At 42.3% G+C, this 17,846-nt stretch overlaps 4 protein-coding genes across 4 annotated transcripts; all 4 read right to left on the bottom strand.

Moving 5' to 3' along the window:
• Positions 1 to 30: 30 nt before the first annotated feature.
• On the bottom strand, positions 31 to 2,677 carry LOC125287103 (dual specificity phosphatase 29-like). Its single transcript, XM_048232603.1, has 4 exons — positions 2,474 to 2,677; positions 1,808 to 1,978; positions 1,177 to 1,400; positions 31 to 961 (listed from the first exon to the last, which is right to left on the bottom strand). Exons 2-4 carry the CDS (start codon positions 1,972 to 1,974, stop codon positions 696 to 698), a joined length of 657 nt encoding a protein of 218 aa, XP_048088560.1. The 5' UTR covers positions 1,975 to 1,978; positions 2,474 to 2,677; the 3' UTR covers positions 31 to 695.
• A 2,616-nt stretch (positions 2,678 to 5,293) lies between these two features.
• LOC125287731 (dual specificity protein phosphatase 13-like) lies at positions 5,294 to 12,280 on the bottom strand. Its single transcript, XM_048233723.1, has 6 exons — positions 11,962 to 12,280; positions 9,933 to 10,008; positions 9,079 to 9,263; positions 8,409 to 8,629; positions 7,525 to 7,728; positions 5,294 to 5,455 (listed from the first exon to the last, which is right to left on the bottom strand). The coding sequence occupies exons 3-6, from the start codon at positions 9,231 to 9,233 to the stop codon at positions 5,412 to 5,414; spliced, it is 624 nt and encodes a 207-aa protein (XP_048089680.1). The 5' UTR covers positions 9,234 to 9,263; positions 9,933 to 10,008; positions 11,962 to 12,280; the 3' UTR covers positions 5,294 to 5,411.
• A 376-nt stretch (positions 12,281 to 12,656) lies between these two features.
• Positions 12,657 to 15,733, bottom strand: LOC125287730 (dual specificity protein phosphatase 13-like). Its single transcript, XM_048233722.1, has 3 exons — positions 15,214 to 15,733; positions 14,564 to 14,781; positions 12,657 to 13,514 (listed from the first exon to the last, which is right to left on the bottom strand). The coding sequence occupies exons 1-3, from the start codon at positions 15,339 to 15,341 to the stop codon at positions 13,303 to 13,305; spliced, it is 558 nt and encodes a 185-aa protein (XP_048089679.1). The 5' UTR covers positions 15,342 to 15,733; the 3' UTR covers positions 12,657 to 13,302.
• A 128-nt stretch (positions 15,734 to 15,861) lies between these two features.
• On the bottom strand, positions 15,862 to 17,649 carry LOC125287729 (dual specificity protein phosphatase 13-like). The gene is made up of 3 exons (XM_048233721.1): positions 17,451 to 17,649; positions 16,952 to 17,169; positions 15,862 to 16,465 (listed from the first exon to the last, which is right to left on the bottom strand). The coding sequence occupies exons 1-3, from the start codon at positions 17,591 to 17,593 to the stop codon at positions 16,239 to 16,241; spliced, it is 588 nt and encodes a 195-aa protein (XP_048089678.1). The 5' UTR covers positions 17,594 to 17,649; the 3' UTR covers positions 15,862 to 16,238.
• Between the last annotated feature and the right edge of the window lie 197 nt (positions 17,650 to 17,846).

Here is a 17,846-nt window from a genome sequence, read left to right as displayed (position 1 = left end):
CCTTCTCTTCTGTTTTTCCATTCTCTTCTTCCCTTCTATAGATTTGGTGGTATATGTGTGCTGCCTGAGCTTTTTGATTAGCTCATATGGTTAATGGATTTGCATCATCTCACATGGAGTCCAGATTGCCTTTGCTTATTGATGCAAACAGAGTGAAAAAACACAGAGAGTGATGAAAGCATCTTCAGTTTCTCCTGCCCGTATTGCCCATTTTGCTGTGTTTTCTGGCAGGCTTTTTAGATCATGCTGTTCTTGGGTTGTATTTCAATGATTTTTTGGTGTCTCACACTATCTGCCAGATCCTGGATGTAATCAGCGTTAATCGGCCACTAAGCCCTAAACGCTTCCATTTTTGGTCAGATAGCGAGGTCCTTATTAGAATCCATTTGACTACTTGCATGAAAGCTGCTGCCCACATGCACAGAGTGAATCACTGCTTAATGGTGTCGGTTTGTGTGGGTAAGAAAGCCCAGCAGAAGTGGGTGGTAGCAAAGATCAAAATCTTGTTTGTGTCCAGGGAAAAAAAGGGACCTCTTTCAGCTGCCTCAGCTTGTAATGACAGTGAATATTTATCCCACTACTTTTGAAGGGGGAAAAAAACTGCCCATCAACTTGTCATCACTTCTATTACAGAGGTGATTTTCTATTTTATTTTTCCAGATGGGATTTGGAAAAACTGCCCCCCCCTCGCCCCCTTAAGTTTTCTGCTCATCACTCTTGACAGTCTTGGGAGATTCCTTGGGGTCCGTCTTCCCTTCCTCCCCTCCTTTCCGCTGCTCGTGGAGATGCATGTCCAGCTCGCGGAGCTGTTTCAGGAAACCCCAGTTGGGAATGATGCGTCTGTAACTCTTCACCCTGTCAATGGCGTCCACCACAGTCATGTTCATGTAGATCATGAGGTACGCCAGGAAGAGTGTGGCTGACCGACTTCTTCCCATAACGCAATGTACCAGAAGCTTGTCTGTAAAACAAAATGAGACTTAAGAAGATGCAGTCAGTCAATGAAGTATCCTTGAGTTCATAGCACTAGGTAGATGTTGATCACTTACAGTAGGCTAAAAATGCAAGGTGTTTGATATGATCGATCTATCAATTGATGATGGATCATTAACAAGTCTTGTCAATTTTTAAAGTAACTTTCCCCTCAATAAGAAGACAAATCGGTCGTCAACATACTCTCTGGATTGCTTAGGACACGGTCGATATACTCTGCTGCAGGGTAGAAGTACACACTCAGGTCAAAAGATGGTATGTCCTCTGCTACTATCCCATAATAGTCTATGTTCATGCCGCTGTAGTAGTCTGCGCCCGTGTCCACGCTGTTCCACGTGCCCTCAGCAGCGTTCAATATGTGGGTGATGCCCTTCTTCTGCAAGCCGTGGCGATCCCTCGCTGTTTCCCTGTAACCAAAAAGAAATGCAGCCAACACAGGTACTGACTTCACATGGAGGCCAGGTGGGCCCAAAGGTTCTTGGTTCTCCTGAACAATTTCCTGATTGATGGTAGACAAGATGAATATGATTTAAAGCCCTCAAGGAATTCCTCAGCATCACTTCAGAATTTTCTACATTTTTTTGTCAATCAGGACAAGGAGTGTTTCTATTCTTACTTGATCCTATTTCTTCTCAGAGTCATGAATCAGAGAGATGACCTGAGATGGAAATTTTCTTCCTCCCTGTGTGTGTGTCCACACTGTGTCTGAATCGTTTTACACGCTATTAAAAACTGACATGATTTTTTTATGCGCCGTCATCTCATCCTCCCGCACCCCCGCTAGACAGGCAGCCAGTGAAGCAGTCAGACTTACTCATCCCCGATGTAGACGTTGGGCCAGACTTCATTGACGTGCGTGTAGGCGACGCTGCCATGGGTCAGGTGCTTCTCCAGCTCGTAGCCTCCGGGAGTCTCGTACTCCTCCTCCACCTCCGGCGTGGGCGCGGGCGGCTTCGGAAGCTTGATCTTCTTGCCAGGCATTGAGCTGCGAGTGAGAGAAGTCATGAGGCTGTCTTTCCTCACCGAAGACTGTTCCCAGCAAAGTCATCTCTGGTTCAACTCTGCTCTCTCATTGGGTTCTTTTGAGTAGAACGGCAATGGTATTTTCCTACTTGTGTGCTGTTCAGTTTACTCCTAGGATTGCTATTGCTAACGTGTGTGAAGTGGAGCTGTAGGCCACTTGTGAAGGTGAAGGTCATGCCCTCCATGATGCTTTTAACCCTTTACCCCCTCTCCACTGTATCTGTTAGTAACACTGCAGCACAGAGGCATTGCAAAATATCTTTCTAACAGAGGCCAGCATCCTGAATTTAGTGCAAGCAAGACTATGGGCCTTTCCATAATTGCATCGAAAGCATATATATTAAATGTATTGAAACCATTTTCCCCAGTACCAATCACATTAATCAGACAGTAAAGAACGTTTGTCCTTCATGTGGTCCAGTTAGGCTTTCTATTTGTCTCTCAGAGAATGACTTACCAGTGGTCAGTCCTCCTATTTTCCCTCTGACTGTCATCTAATATGTGCAGATCAAAGTTGTTTTTATGTCGCCCCCAGTTCTAACTGTTCTTTGGGTTGTTTTCTGGAAACGGAGAACCCGCGGAGGCAGGACCATATGACAGGCGCACTGACAGGCGTTGAGCCTGGGTGGTATTTTTAGTCTTGTTCCACTTTCCCCTGGCGGGTAGGCACTTAGCACGATCCCGACTGAGAATCTAAACACCGAGCTGGAAACTTAAAACTACTGCTGGCACTGAACTTTGCTCACCCCTGTCTGTGTGGAGATGGTATTGCTTTCGACCATGTTTCTCTTTGGAACCTATATGGTAGAAATATATGCAGAAGTGCACTCATCTTTCAGCACCACAAGACTGTTTTTCATTCAATCGCAGTATGCCTTTCGACCGAGAATTTGGCCTGTATTTTACAGTTGTGTTCCTGTCATATTTCAGTGCAAGATTCCCAGCACTGATACAAAATCAGCAGCTAACAAGAACTGGCTGATGGGGTGGCTGTTCATGAAGGCACTTCAGCTTTTGTTTGTCTTCTGTAAGAGGCTTTTAACAAGATCCATCATGTCCCGTGAAGAAAAAAGCCATCTTCCATCACTTTATTCCTTTTCAAATTGTCCCCCTTTAAGTCAGGATTGAAAGGGAAGGTACACCCCTATTGTGAAGCCACAGAGAGCTACCAATTTGACTCAGATGCATGAAATCATAATCTCATTTTATCAAGCTGGTATTACACTCTCTGAGCTTTTAAAGTTCCCCCTTATGTGAGCCATAGAAGTGCAAATGCTGTGATGATTATCTGCTTCTGTCTCGAGACTGAAAGAGCATGCATCGTTTCAGTTGGCAGACGCAGGGTTCAAAACGATCAGCTCTCTCCTCTCCCCTCCCCTCCTTTCCTCACCGTTCCCCCTTCGTTCGTATCTTTCACCCCAGTCGTCATTCAGCCTGGTGGAGTAATCATTAAAATTGATATTCAAATCCTTTTATTGTGGCAGCTTCACGTCTGCGTTTGGGCTCAGGAGAACAGCACTGCGGCGAAGCGAGATGGCTTCATCTTGTTATTTCATCTTGCCTTTTCAAAGGATGACCTGATTCTGCACAAAGGCACACTCTGCTGTGCACCGCATTTGATTTTAATTTTGAAAAATAAAAAATGAAACAAACAACACGAGAAAGAGGAAGACGAGCATTTGAAGAATAAATTAATACTCCGTTAATAACTCTTTGTGATCTCTTCGAGAGTGCAACTGCGTGTGAGTGCGTGTTATCAACCTGTCAGCAGTCAGAAACACTCATTAAGGAGGAGATAATGGATCCGTTTAGTGCTGTCGCAACTCTCAAAGGTGGGGAATAAACAAACGCTAAGTTTAATGTGGGGAGATGTTCTTCAAACTAACAACAAAACACAAAGTAACAATGACAGTGAATCAAACACCCTCATTTTATCTTCACAAAAAACATCTTCTCTTTGGTTCTAAACCAAACCTCTTGAAAGGTCTATAAAGCTTTTCACATAGCAAATACACACAAAACAAATAGAAAACAGATCCAGGATGGTGCATTAAAATATGGAGGCGCATGAATATTAATTGATTTTGAATTATCTATATCTAGTTATATAAAGTGTATTCACAACAGACCTTTTGTATGTTTTAAAATGTTGATATATGTATAGATAGATAGATAGATACATACATACATACATACATACATACACACACACACACACACATAAATAAACACATACATACATACATACACACACACACATAAATAAACACATACATACATACATACATACATACATACATACATACATACATACATACACACACACACACACACACACATAAATATAAATACATACATACACACACACACACACACACACACACACACACATACATACACACACATAAATACATACATACATACATACATACACACACACACACACACACACACACACACACACACACACATACACACACACATAAATACATACATACATACATACATACACACATACTTTATTTATCCCCAAGGGGAAATTCAAGGTCTCAGTAGCATACAGACATCACACACACGTTCACTAACAGCAGAAAAAAGTAATTAAAAGTATATACTACAAAAAACACAACTAAGCAATAAGGACAGTAGAAGATAAAGAATATACTAAAATTCAAATTATACTAAATAACACTTAATCTAATGTATGACTGTGTATATATATATTATAATATATTATATTATATTATATTATATTATATTATCTAATGTATGTGTGTGTATATATAAATATATATGTGTATATTATATTATATTATATTTAAATGTGGTTCAAAGCCATCATTTCTCTGTGCTCCTCTCCAGAGTTAGGGTCATGTCCAGGTAACAGAGCTGGCTGAGGAAGCCGGCGTTCGGGAGGATGTTCCTGTGTTTGCGGACGACCTTTGCTGCTTCGGCCAGCGACAGCCTCTCCTGGATCATGAGGTAGGCCAAGACCAGCGCCGCCGAACGACTGATCCCTCGAGCACAGTGCACAAACACTTTACCTACAGAGCACAACGGTGTGTTGAGTAAGTATAGTACAAACGGGACATGTTAAAGGTTTTTTTTGGTGAAGTGCTCTATGCTTCATAAAACTCCTGCCTAGACACTCCTTGATCATACTTGAACGTACATGATGGGGAAAACCCTCAACAACTAAAAATATTCACTTTCAATCTTACCCCCTTGTGAGAGGCCACTGTGTATGAAATCTGCCGTTGGGTAGAAGTAAGGGCTGAGGTCAAAGTCTTTACTGTCGGGCGCCTCCACTCCATGGTACTGTATACAGGTGTCCATGTAAAAGCCTGGTCCAGTGTCGATATGCGCCGGGCCATCTGCTGAATTCACAACGTGGGTCACACCCAGACTCCGCAGCAAGGCTTTATCCTGAGCAGTGTGCCTGAAGAGACCAATAGTAAAATACACATACACATACAGGCTCTGATTTCTGTCTGTTGTGATTCTGTACCCATAGCATGCTGAATAGCACACCGTGCAATTCACTTATCTCCCTCCAGTGGCAGACTGATTTACACTTATGGAGCAGTTCAATTCTCATCATGGATTCATAGGATCCCATCATGGATTTGCCATAATGGATATCACATTATGCTCCAAATTGCCATATCCCATTATGGATTCGCCAAGCCAGAATCCGATCCACGGAGGCCCAGATTATCGTGGAGTAACTGCCAGTTTCCTGTGGATATTGTTTGTCTTAATGTGGTAATTGGACTTCCTCTGCCATCTTGGCTTGCCTGCTCGTGCACCTGTTAGTGCTTCTGCGAGGAGTCCCCACACATCTTGATTATTGTTGTAATCAATGGGGGTCGTAATGAACATGACGGTCCCAGATGCCCGGAGATGAATGAAACGGTGATCAGACTCAACCACACATCACCGAACTGGAAGGACCTGTTTGGAGATCTATTGAACTGCTATTTATTTAGTTATTGCCTGTTGTGAACTGTCTCAGAGATATATTATGTTATACACAGTTCTCTAGCTTGCTGTCTTGCCTTCTTAACACGACTCTAGGGAAACCACAGATTACTTCAGGAGCACAGAGGCAAGCGGTCTCATTTGATTGGCTGTTGAGCACAAATATCAACCTTTGCCAAATTGCAGACTGCACCTTTAACTGATCATGGGACCAGAAATCCATCTGGACATGTGATTAGTTTGTAGAGTCTAACAGTAATAAGTTGTGTTGAAGTGGCCATTTTGCTGTGTTTGATCAATGTATAACCAATGGTGTGTGGTGCCTTGAAAGAGTTATTTTGCTGGCGAAGCAGTAATTTATACATAGGCATCCCCGATGTAGACTCTAGGTCAGACTTCATTGAAGGGGCCAGTTGGTCGTCTTTTCTTCAAGAGGAGACTCAACAGCTCTGAGATGCTTGGAGGTGTGTATTGCAGCTCGCCAGTCTTTGGGCCATTGGCCTTGTTCATTCTTATCAGAGAAAATCTTTTGTCAAAAATAACAGGAAGATATAACGGCTGGGTGGACTGGGTGTCCTCAGTTATCTTGCAGATATCTGCAAGAGCTCTGTCTTGGTGACAGTTTCCTGTTCTATTGTCTCTTTTTGACAGCTACTGTTGGCTCACATTAAATAACAATGAGTCATTACAGCACTGTTTAAAAGGTTAAGTTAGAGTGAATGCTAATTTGAGATTGTCTTTATCTGACAGGAAATTCTGCAAAATAGATAATATGACTTGTTTCTTCAAATCCCACACTGAACATACCTTATTTATTTTTCAAAAGATTTATTCCTCCCTCTCCTTCACCACCTCCTCCTCCTCCTCCTCCTCCTCCTCCTCCTCCTCCTCCTCAACACAAATGTCTACCTCCTACGGACGTGAGTTGCTGCTTCCGTGGCGTGTTTTTATTTCTGGACAGCGTTTGCCTCTTTGGCAGGAAGCTAATTATAAACCAGCGAGCGAGACACAGGAGGGGTTCCAATCTGTCGCACACAGCTGAGAATCTGGTCAGAGCTGGCTTTCAGAGGAGCAACGCTGGCGGCGGTGGCCAAGTTGCTTTTCCGCGTGCACTCTAAGAAGCCCCCCAATGCAGATGTGTTTGTGTCTTCAGTGTGAACTCTCACACAATCATTTATCAACGGAGTGCCAAAATTTCCATTAGCTCCAATGTAGCTGTTAACACGACAATATAGTGTAAACAAAAAAAGACAATGTAGTATAAACAAAAAAGACTTCATATACTGTACATTCACGTATATAAACTGACAGTGACCACAATAGGCCCTGAAGAGACGGTGATATCACAAGACTGAGAGTTCAAATATGGTCACAAATACAGTAAAACACACCACTTTTGGGCTTCGGATGCAGACTATTGGACACAAGCTGTTGTTGCAAAGACTGTTTCATGAAGCGTCTGCAGTTCATTAAATGCCCTCCTGGCCTGTCCGGTCCCTTCCCAGCATGCTCTAGTCCACTACACACCGTTTCCTGTTCTCCTCTGGCTGTACAGCTCTTTGTCCAGTTGCCGGAGCTGCTCCAGGAAGCCGTGGTTGGGGCAAATGTTCCGGTTCTCGGCCACGGCCTTGATGGCGTCGGGCAGGGTCTTGTTCTCATGGATCATCAAGAAGGCCAGCACCAGTGTGGAGGAGCGACTCAAGCCCATGGCACAGTGGACAAACACCTTACCTGTCCATACACGGACACAGAGAGGGGAGGTGTAGGTGTTAAAGTTGATGTATGGACCCTTTCAACAAGGTAAACAAAAACAATGCTTGAACGTTCTATTTGGGCCCCAATCTACTTCCTCTACATTAAGATAACATATGGAATGTTCAAAAGGAAGTCTTGTGGGGCCAACTATGATGCTGATAATGGAACTCTCTTGAAAGGGTCCATACACATAATCCAGTAAACACAGACTTTGAATGATGGTGCTCCATATTCTGGACCCTACTGTAAACTTCAAACTCAAACAGGAGCTATCGGTCATGATTGACAATCAGTTATGGGATACATGTACGAAAACTTTAACCATGTACAATCATATACAGTTTTACAAGTGGAGAGAAAGAACAGTGACTAATTTGAAAAGAAATCTATTATGAAATGTGGTCAGTGTGATTAAGTTTACTACATTTCTATCAATCAATTCTTAAAAGCAAAACAGCACTGTAGTCATTATTACAATGTACAGTGCTCAAATTACTCAAATTATCCTATTTTTAATTATTTGTAATAAAAATGAACTGAGTTCCATTTTATTGGGTCCGTTCACTGTAGATATGCACGTGTGATATATAGATTTAAACTCCAGATGATGTCAGTAGGAGGTCAAGTGTCAAAGGTCATGACCCCACAAAACCTACCTCCTGGTGTGTCCATGGCATTCTTGATGAACTTAGCGGCCGAGTAGAAGAAGGGGCTGAGGTCAAACGAGGGCATGTCAAAGGCCTCCACGCCGTGGTACGTGATCTTGGTGTCCCTGTAGAAGCTGGCCCCCGTGTTGACGTTGTACTTGCCGTGCGCTGCGTTCAGCACATGAGAGATGTTGTGGCCCAGCAGCTGTCGCTTGTCCTTGGCTGCATACCTGGTGTGCAAACAGCAAATTAATTGGCAAAAAGGCTGTGAGCTCTGGCCAAAAGCTTATTAAAAGTGTTTGTTCAAATTTTAGTCATGCCTAAAATGCATGCATACACAGGTCGTATCATCTGATAATGTATGTACACAGTTTATTACACAAATGATCCTGTTATAAATATAATTTATATCATTTTATGTGTATAATTTTTCTGACTGAAATTTTCCACACATAGATTTACTGTAGCTGTTAGTGTCAATGGCACCACCTGCTTGTTCAGAGAAGTAATGCTTGCTTTTTATGTCGTCAAGAGAGCCACCAAAGTGTTGTACCAAGTAAAACCAAAAAACAACCACCTTTTTCTTTCAGGTAAACATTTATCCCAGGATCTCTGAATGAGTCTGCTGCATTGTGAGATGCCGGTCATGCAGAGTGAATGTCACATGCACTTCTCTTACATGTCTCCGATGTAAATCCTGGGCACGACTTCATCCATGTGGGCGCTGGTGCCCTTCTTCACCCACATCAGTCTCTGGAGGTCAGAGGCGGAGGGCGTCTCGTAGCCATTCTCCCCGCCATTGGTGCCCGCTGAGGGGCCAGCACCTCTGGGCATCTCTGCCTGAGTTCCACACCGCACCAGACCCTTTTGAACACAGATTTGAGATATAAAAGCCATTTATGTGACATAACAGCAGACAGGTGTGCTGAAGTCTCTGTACAGTATTGATTTTATGGGTGATTTTTTATAATGACGGCTGAGAGTTTTGCTCCTCTTGTAGATCAATCACTCTTTTTTTCCCCCCTTGATGCATGGAGGTCTCTTTGAAAGTACTTCTTTGAGAGGAAGTTATCATTTCAATCTCATAGAGACTCTCAACAATGAGGTTTTAATGAAACATTCACAGTATCTTGTTAGAAACGATCCCTTATTCATTGCAGATCTGTCGCAATGAGGGATACCGTTTTCATAGCCTTCTATTCAGTGGTAGCACATTAGGATGCTTATTGAAAAGAATGTTATCTTATCATGTAATCACTACATTGTATGACTGCTGCTTATGTTACAGAATATGCAACAAAATTCTCAATAGAACTTGGTGTTTCCCGACACAGGAATGCCTATTTTATGTTTTATGTTATGTGTAACTGTAATAACATTGTACTTGTCTACACACTTAATGCATGTAATAAGCACTTTATACCTGCTGATCATAATTTTCACAATGATATTTGTATTCATTGCTCCACAGTGTGCAGCAAGGCAGGGGATTTAACAAACAATATTTCATGTGTCTCACCATCACCTACTTACTGAAGCTCCTGCTGTGAATTGTATTATGTTTCAGATGTCACAAGAGAATGGGACTGTTTTCTTCAGGAGGCTCCCCCTTTCAAAACAATCACAGTGGAGCACACACACACACACACACGTACAAAACCCACATTATCACAAGGGGGAAAAACAAACCCACTTTTTATTACATTTGACAGATACATTTTTTGGCAACATGTTGACACTGTGGAGATGCACGGGTTAGTTGTCCTGTGAAAAACAAATCAAACTAATGCATGCAGACACACACACACACACACACACAACCGCTCTCTCAAAACCTGCCATAATGGGAGCTCGCTTATGCTCTGAAATTAGACATTGTCCCCATTTTTAGAAAAGGACACGACTGTGAGTGGCTGCTCTGTACTGCTCAAACCTCAAAGTCACTGGCTGTGGTCGAAGCTGAGAGGGTCTGCTCAGCCTGTGAGGTTAAATGCATTGTTAGTTCCGAAATGGGAACAGGGTTTCGAAACCCAAGCTGTCCGTTAGCGTAATGACCTCTGCTAAATTTGGTGCAGCTTACCCAGGCGTCTCTCACTAGCCTGTGCTTGATGGATTTATCTATCTTGGCGTGTAAACCCCCCTATGGCTGTGAGGCTGTATGAAGTATAATACAAAATGAACACACACTTGGGGGAAAAAATGGAAATAGATCAAACTGAATCTGCTGCCTGTGTCAGCTACACAGGTTCATGTGTAAGGTTGTACACAGTTTTTCTACAAGGACACCTCGTAACATACACACACTCTCTCTCTCTCTCTCTCTTTCTCTATCATACACACTCTCTCGTTCTCTCTTTCTCTATCTCGCACGCACACACACACACACACACAGAGAGAGAGAGAGAGAGACCTGTACACACTCTTTCCTGTGTGTGCCATAAAAATATTGTGTTGTAGCAGAAAACTCAGGACCCTTCCTGCGACATATATACACACGCACACACGCACGCACACACACACACACACACACTGATATACACACACAGGACTGTTCCTGCGACACATATACACACGCACACACACACACTGATATACACACACAGGACTGTTCCTGCGGGACCACATGCAGAGCTGTTGCACTTGTCACACTTTCATCTCCCTCAGGCTAAGCTGCTTTCCTACTTCATTTCTCTCTCTCTCTCTCTCTCTCTCTCTCTCTCTCTCTCTCTCTCTCTCTCTTCCTCCCTCTCTCCCCCTGCTTCTCTTACTTTCTCCTGTTTCATGTCTCTGGCTCCCCCTCTGTTCTGTTGTTTGTCTTTGATCCTTTTCATGCTACTGAACAAGTATACAAGGTTTTTAGGGTGTCAAATTTCACATAAAAGTAAAACTGTAATCAATTATGTGTATATACTATTAATTGTTTTACGACCATTAACTAAAGCATTCATCATTAATAAAACATTAACTAATTGCTCTTTGATTAATTGTTTGTTAATGACATTATAAATTAATTGGAATGTAAAACATAATTCATTAGTATTCATTCAAATCATAGCAACACCGCTTGCAGCTTCTCATTATTTAAGTTGATCAAGCGGATTCTGCGTTAGCTAAAGGTCATCTACATACGTTAATTTAATCAAGAGTAATATTCTGCATACACATTAACACTGTTTTATATAAGAGGCATGAAAGTTGAGGAGAGTTTGATTCAACCTAGTACAGAGTTTTTAAATCTCATAAACAGACCTCAAACATCATTCATATAGTCTTGTAAATGTATGGAAACTCCATTAAGTCATAAATATGTCATCTATATATATATATGGGTGATGACGTGGGAGTGAAACCTCACTGCCTACACAGTAACAAAAGAGCAATAGAATATAGAGAGGACTCTACCTTTTGACTCTCATTTATTCCTAACAACAACAACAACACACTTAACACCACAGTGGCAATGAATAATTAGCGATTCATTCATTGCACTGATAGCCCTTTAAAGAGTAAACACTTTAAGATAGAGAATAGTTAAGCAAGTCCCAGGCACACTCTCACTTGCCTTAAATGTGGCGGCTTGTCAAGATCTCTCATTTAGTGGAGCTACGGTTTGACAGGAGAAAGTTCTGTGCAGGCACCGCTGGGAACGTTCTGCCCTGCAGCTTTCTCTATTTTAACGTCTGAATCACTGCTCAAAATTGTTCTGGCAACATCTTTCGCATTCCCCCCAGGTTATGTGAGCTGGCAGAGAGAACACCGCAGCTAGAACAGGCCTCACCAGCAAGCGTTTATCACTTTCTTATTGGAGTGAAAGAAATAATATCCACCCTTTTTTTTTAAAGAAAAAAAAATCTCGTTAGGCAAAGAAATGATTCCCCCTCCCCTTCCTCCACTTTCTCTCTACTCATCTTCACTTACTCTCCAATCTGCCCCCTCGTATGCCGCAGATGTCTCAAAATAGCCGACCTCATTCTTGTCGAGCTAAGTTTAAAAATAAGACAGATCATTTTAAATATGCACAGATTCTGTCCACCTTCTGCCCACATCACTGTGTGAGCTGTATTTATCATTAAGACGACATCACCAACCTAGGCCTAATTATCCTACATGCATGTTTAAAGAAAATGTCACATTGCCATCACTTGATTGAGCTGCTGGTTGTCAACATTCTTTACTGCATACTATAATGATGCTATTGCATATTACACAACACTGCCATTTGCAATTTATATGTTGTTTAAAGAAACCAAATGAATGTTTTGATTGAAAGTCCATGTTTATTACAGACTCTGTCTCTTCAAATGGGCTTTGGTCCTCTTGGTTACATAGGTAATGTTGCCTTAGTGATTTTGGAGACGTAAAATAACATTACAGCTGAACTTAAGACTAAAGACTAGGGAGTTGTGACCTTGACTTTCACCCTATTTGTGTGTGTGTGTGTGTGTGTGTGTGTGTGTGTGTGTGTGTGTGTGTGTGTGGTGTGTGAAGCCAGACACATTTTTACATTTGTCAAAGTGTTTGTTCCCTGAACACAGAGCATCTTTTGCAACTTCTTCCAACAGCTGCAATACCACAGAAACACCCCCAAAGGTTCCTCCATAGGGAGCAACCCTTTTGCACTGCAGTAACTCTATCTGTCTTTTCAAAAGGAAAACAATTATTAAAAGAGATGAGAAACAGAAACCTAATCACTTCTACTACAACAACAATAAAGAATCAACAGAAATCTTTCACAGTAAAATTATGGGCATATTGAAAACCACTCAGACTTTCTCCTACCACCATGTTACTAGTTGTCACCATGACTTCAATGCACTCCAGCTTGGGTATTAAAAAAAAAAAACAGACATAAAGGTCATATATTTCCTGTAAAGTCCAGTGGGCAGCTCTCAGCCGACCGCCATCACAGGAGCACGCAGGTCTTTTTTTTGCGGTTGAGCTGCAGGTCCAGATCCAGTAGCAGGGCCAGGAAGTTTCTGTTGGGGTAGATGGCCCTCTTCTTGACCACTTTCTGGAGAGCCCTGCGTAGGGGCAGATGGTGATAGAGCATGAGGTATGCCAGCACTAGGGTGGAGGACCGGCTCAATCCCATGATGCAGTGCACCAGAACTTTGGCTGTAGGAGAGAGAAGGCCCAGATATGTGTATAAGCATGTACAATCATCAACATGTGAATTGGTTAGACATGTAAATTAAAACACTTTAGATCTTTGACATTGCCACTGTTTTTCAAAGGTCTAAAATAAACAAACATAATTGCTTGATCATAGAGATTGCTCATTAAATTAAGAAAATGCTATTATAGCTATTTGAGTTGGATCTACAGTATGACAGCACACAGTATGCTCTCAGAGGTGGGACAGAGGAGAATAGAGGACACTGAGTGGTGAGAGGAACGGGGAGCAGAGGTGAGGAGAGTGTTGTGGGATTGTCCGGCCAAGGAACAGGGATTACAAAGAAAGGGAGAGCAGACTTGAGACAGGAGCGAAAGGAAAAAGTCAGAAAAGAAGGACACGCAATTGTTTGGGAGAATTTAGCGTGAGCCTAAGTGAGGAAGAGAAGGGAAAAGAGGGAAAATCAGGGGCCAAGGATTAGTCCCCTTCATCTTATTAATAACATACATGACTGCCCACTTCACAAAAGCACGGCCCGTTATTCCCTCTGCTTCTGGGATAAAAATAGCCTGAACAATTCATTGCCTTTGTTCATGTAAGGTCTCCTTGCAGACAAGTCCTGGCTGGCAAATTAATCCAGCGGCCGCCTTGCAGTCCTTTTAGCAGAAGCCACACTTCAGAGGCCCCATGGACGGACGTTATAAATTACACTTTTAAGAGGTAAGACACCTAATTCTAAGCCTCCTGTGTGAATGGAATGACAATGGCTTTGATAGCACGGGCTAAAAATGTCCCGGACAGACAGGAGAGTCGGAAGAAACTGGATGACAGTGCAACTTTCAAGTTCAAGTGCTTTCCTGCCTGCACAAAAGAGAACGTCTGGTTCCAGAGCTGAAACTCTTTGTGCAGACGGTTTTCGGAGACAGAGAGTGTTAAATGAGCTTGAGGGCAGCTGTCTGTGGTTAGGCTTTTGGTGAAATGTGTTGTTGGCAAGTTACCTTGTGTTTAGTTGCTGGGGTAAAGGCACCAGTTAATACTTATTGCGCCTTACCATCGGGTGTTTTTAGAGCTTTGTGAATGAAATCAGCAGCTGGTCGGAAGTATTCGTCCAAGTCAAAGTGAGTGGAGTCCTCTGCTGGAATACCACAATACACAAAGTTGTTGCCATAATATCTTTGGTCTCCAATACTGCCCCTTTTGGAGTGGGCAGCATTTAACACATGTGTGATACCTAAATTCTGTAAGGCAGTCTTGTTTTGGGCAATGGATCTGTTAAGACAGGAGACAGAATGAAGACTGTGTTAAACTAAATTATGAAACAAATGAAGGGGAACAATAAATATTTTCCCATACCTCTGAACGAGAATTCAAAACTCCAGTGGTCCATGTGTTTTTGTTCAAAATTTAAAATGTCAAGCTGAAATAATTAATCTTTCAACTCAAGGAAAGTCTCTTGCTATGGAACATTAAGACTTTCCAATTCCAAGCCAGATATTACGCATCCATTCTCAACAAGCCACAGACTAAGTTTATTCATGCACATTTTTAGATTTACAGTATGTTTCACATACACACACACACACACACACACACACACACACACACACACACACACACACTTTCTCTCTCACTCACTCACACACACACACACACACACAGAGAGAGAGAGAGAGAGAGAGAGAGTCAAAAGAGAAAACTTACACATTTCCTATGTACAAGTTTGGCCACACTTCATCAATCTGATGCAGATCCAGCTTGCAAGAATCTAGAAGTTTCTCCAGGTCTTTCACAGTGAGATATTCCTTTTTGTGGTCCTTCTGAGCTACCATTTTGGCGCCCAATAGCCCGCCAAACCAGTGAAGCTTCTCCGTTTATTCTGTCACGGCCGCCTCTGTCATATCTTCTCGCTCAGGCTGACAGCTACGAACAGGTGTTAGTTTACGCTCACTGGAGGGATACCCAATTTAGTGTCTTGTCCAGCGTCCAGTGTATACTCTTTCCCATTGACAGGGCGCAATGACGGACTAGCCGTCCCCCTGCCCGTGGCTCCAACACCCCACTGGGCACTCAGTGTGACTAATTGTTGGATGGTGGGAGTCAATCAATGCGAACGTGTAAATACTTATTAAGATTTACGAAAGATTACATTAAGAACTTTATATCTTTTAGATAAACAGAGCCTGATGCTTGGTCCCGGCAGCCCTCCGTTTGAAGGAGCGGTTGACAGCTGGGAGGTTTTATATCTCTGTGAAATACATGACACAATATGTCCTTTCAAAGGACAGAACTTGTCACCTCTGCTGTGAGCGTGATGACTGTATCCCTGGAGTGTCACTGGTATGTCACTGTGGCGCTTTGATCCTGATCTCTTGCCCTGTGCATTGGTGGAGTATGTCTGTCACTGTATAGCTCAGAAATAGCCAAGCTTTGACTGTATAATTCCTATGATATGACCACAAGCTGTGATACAACAACATAAAAATAGTTACACCATAAAATGTGACCAATATGCAAAAGATTTCCATGTGTTGTGAACAGTCTAAAAGTTGATGTTGATAGCAAATCTACAAACATGTTACATTTAGGCTTACAACCTTGTAGGCTGTGGAGAAAACACTGTTTTTACTAGTCACAGAAGCTGCACTGTGTGTTTTCCATAAACACAAACTGAGTGTTCTTTTGGCGCAAGCCACTGGATGTACATTACTTTGGCCTATAGGGCTGATTCATTCCGGTTTGGTGTGACTGAAAATCTTATTGTCATTGTTGCTCGCAAAGTGCATATCCAGAGTCCTGAGCTGCTTGAGGAATCCTCTGTTGGGGAAAATCCACCTGCTTTCCATGACTTTCCTGATGGCATCCACCAGCGTGAAATGGTGATGGATCATTAGGTAGGCCAGAACCAGGGAGGCCGATCTGCTGACCCCCACAGCACAGTGGACAATGACCCTAGCTGGACAGAGGAGAACATGGGGTTGGATTGACTGACTGAGATACGTTGAAGCACAGAAACTATATCTGATGTCTGAGCTAAAATATTGGTGACTTTCAAAACATTATTTAAAAGATAAAAAAAAACACATCCTGTCATGTAAACACATGCGTGTGATGTGTTTGTTTGTTGATTGGATTGGTTTATTGGTCCATTATTAAAATTCATATTTTAATTCTGTCTTATTCTAAATAAGTGTAATGATATGTAATTTCTTGATGGAAAATGGTTAATTAGATCTGCAAAAGCACACTTTTATTTACAGTATCTTGTATGTGGATAACTAACTGTAAATTGGCCTCATGTGCACTTAGACTGTACTAATGAAACTGGATCTCTGGAGAGGCGTACATGCTGGGTAATGATAATATCAGAGCAGAGTAGAGCACATGTTTTTAATAGGGAGTGTTTTAATAGCTTAACTAATGTGGGAACAGGGAACTGTACCTCCGGGTGAGTTCAGTGCCTGGTGAATATAATCAGCAGAGGACTGAAAATAGCGTGAAAGATTAAAGGATGGGGAGTCGTCAGCGGGAACCCCGTGGTACTCCATGGTCGACCCGAAAAATTGGTGACTCCCCTGAGAGTACATCTTCCCATGGGCAGCATTCAGAACATGGGTGATGCCCAGCTTCCATAAGCCATAGCGGTCATTGGCGATGGACCTGTCAATAATGACGTTATGACAAAATTACTTTTTTGAAGGTGGGTGGCAGAGAGGGAAAGAGATCATTGGAAGTTAGCAAAGATCCTTAATATACATCAACCGTCTCTGAAGTTAGTATAGAGTAACAGGGAATCAGTGAAGACATAGGCCTACCATAGAAGAATATACATGTGAAATCTACAAAGACAGACTGACCAAACTCTTATGGCCACAGGTAAAACTGTGATTTCATTTCATTCTCTGGCATAAAATGGTTTAAGGTCATATGACATCACTTACATGTCCCCAATGAATAAATTAGGCCAAACTTCATCCACATGATTTCCCGTCCTTCTTCCAGAGTAAAAAATTCGTTCTAGTTCTTTTACAGATGGAGTCTTAGCTGATGTACATAATTTGTCTTGAACAGTATCCACAGACATTATTATTCTAGAGCTTTCTGGCTTGGTTTAGAAGCCTATCCTTTCCATTTTCTTCATAGTCGCTGGTTTGTCGTAATGGCAGTGGTAGCCTACATTTCATCTAGATAGTGACAGGACCAGGTGCTACTTGGTAGCACTCATTAAAGCTGAATCAAGTGTGTGTGTGTGTGTGTGTGTGTGTGTGTGTGTGTGAGAGAGAGAGAGGGGGGGGGGCAGGTTTGTATGAACTGTTTGAATTTTGTCACTTTTTAAA

Source organism: Alosa alosa, chromosome 22 (assembly GCF_017589495.1).
Source record: "Alosa alosa isolate M-15738 ecotype Scorff River chromosome 22, AALO_Geno_1.1, whole genome shotgun sequence".
NCBI lineage: Eukaryota > Metazoa > Chordata > Actinopteri > Clupeiformes > Clupeidae > Alosa > Alosa alosa.
This window is presented reverse-complemented; position numbering and strand designations above follow the sequence as displayed.

Excerpts from the sequence above, each read along its gene's own strand:
- LOC125287730 (XM_048233722.1), bottom strand. The coding sequence starts at position 15,341 with ATGGTAGCTCAGAAGGACCACAAAAAGGAATATCTCACTGTGAAAGAC. Across the intron at positions 14,782-15,213 it reads AACTTGTACATAGGAAATGT|ATCCATTGCCCAAAACAAGA; the intron begins GTAAGTTTTCTC and ends CTGTCTTAACAG. Across the intron at positions 13,515-14,563 it reads AGCTCTAAAAACACCCGATG|CCAAAGTTCTGGTGCACTGC; the intron begins GTAAGGCGCAAT and ends TCTCTCCTACAG.
- LOC125287103 (XM_048232603.1), bottom strand. The coding sequence starts at position 1,974 with ATGCCTGGCAAGAAGATCAAGCTTCCGAAGCCGCCCGCGCCCACGCCG. Across the intron at positions 1,401-1,807 it reads AACGTCTACATCGGGGATGA|GGAAACAGCGAGGGATCGCC; the intron begins GTAAGTCTGACT and ends TTTTGGTTACAG. Across the intron at positions 962-1,176 it reads TGTCCTAAGCAATCCAGAGA|ACAAGCTTCTGGTACATTGC; the intron begins GTATGTTGACGA and ends TTTGTTTTACAG.
- LOC125287731 (XM_048233723.1), bottom strand. The coding sequence starts at position 9,233 with ATGCCCAGAGGTGCTGGCCCCTCAGCGGGCACCAATGGCGGGGAGAAT. Across the intron at positions 8,630-9,078 it reads AGGATTTACATCGGAGACAT|GTATGCAGCCAAGGACAAGC; the intron begins GTAAGAGAAGTG and ends TTTGCACACCAG. Across the intron at positions 5,456-7,524 it reads CCAGAGGAGAACAGGAAACG|GCACACTGCTCAGGATAAAG; the intron begins GTGTGTAGTGGA and ends TGGTCTCTTCAG.
- LOC125287729 (XM_048233721.1), bottom strand. The coding sequence starts at position 17,593 with ATGTCTGTGGATACTGTTCAAGACAAATTATGTACATCAGCTAAGACT. Across the intron at positions 17,170-17,450 it reads AATTTATTCATTGGGGACAT|GTCCATCGCCAATGACCGCT; the intron begins GTAAGTGATGTC and ends CATTATTGACAG. Across the intron at positions 16,466-16,951 it reads GGCACTGAACTCACCCGGAG|CTAGGGTCATTGTCCACTGT; the intron begins GTACAGTTCCCT and ends TCCTCTGTCCAG.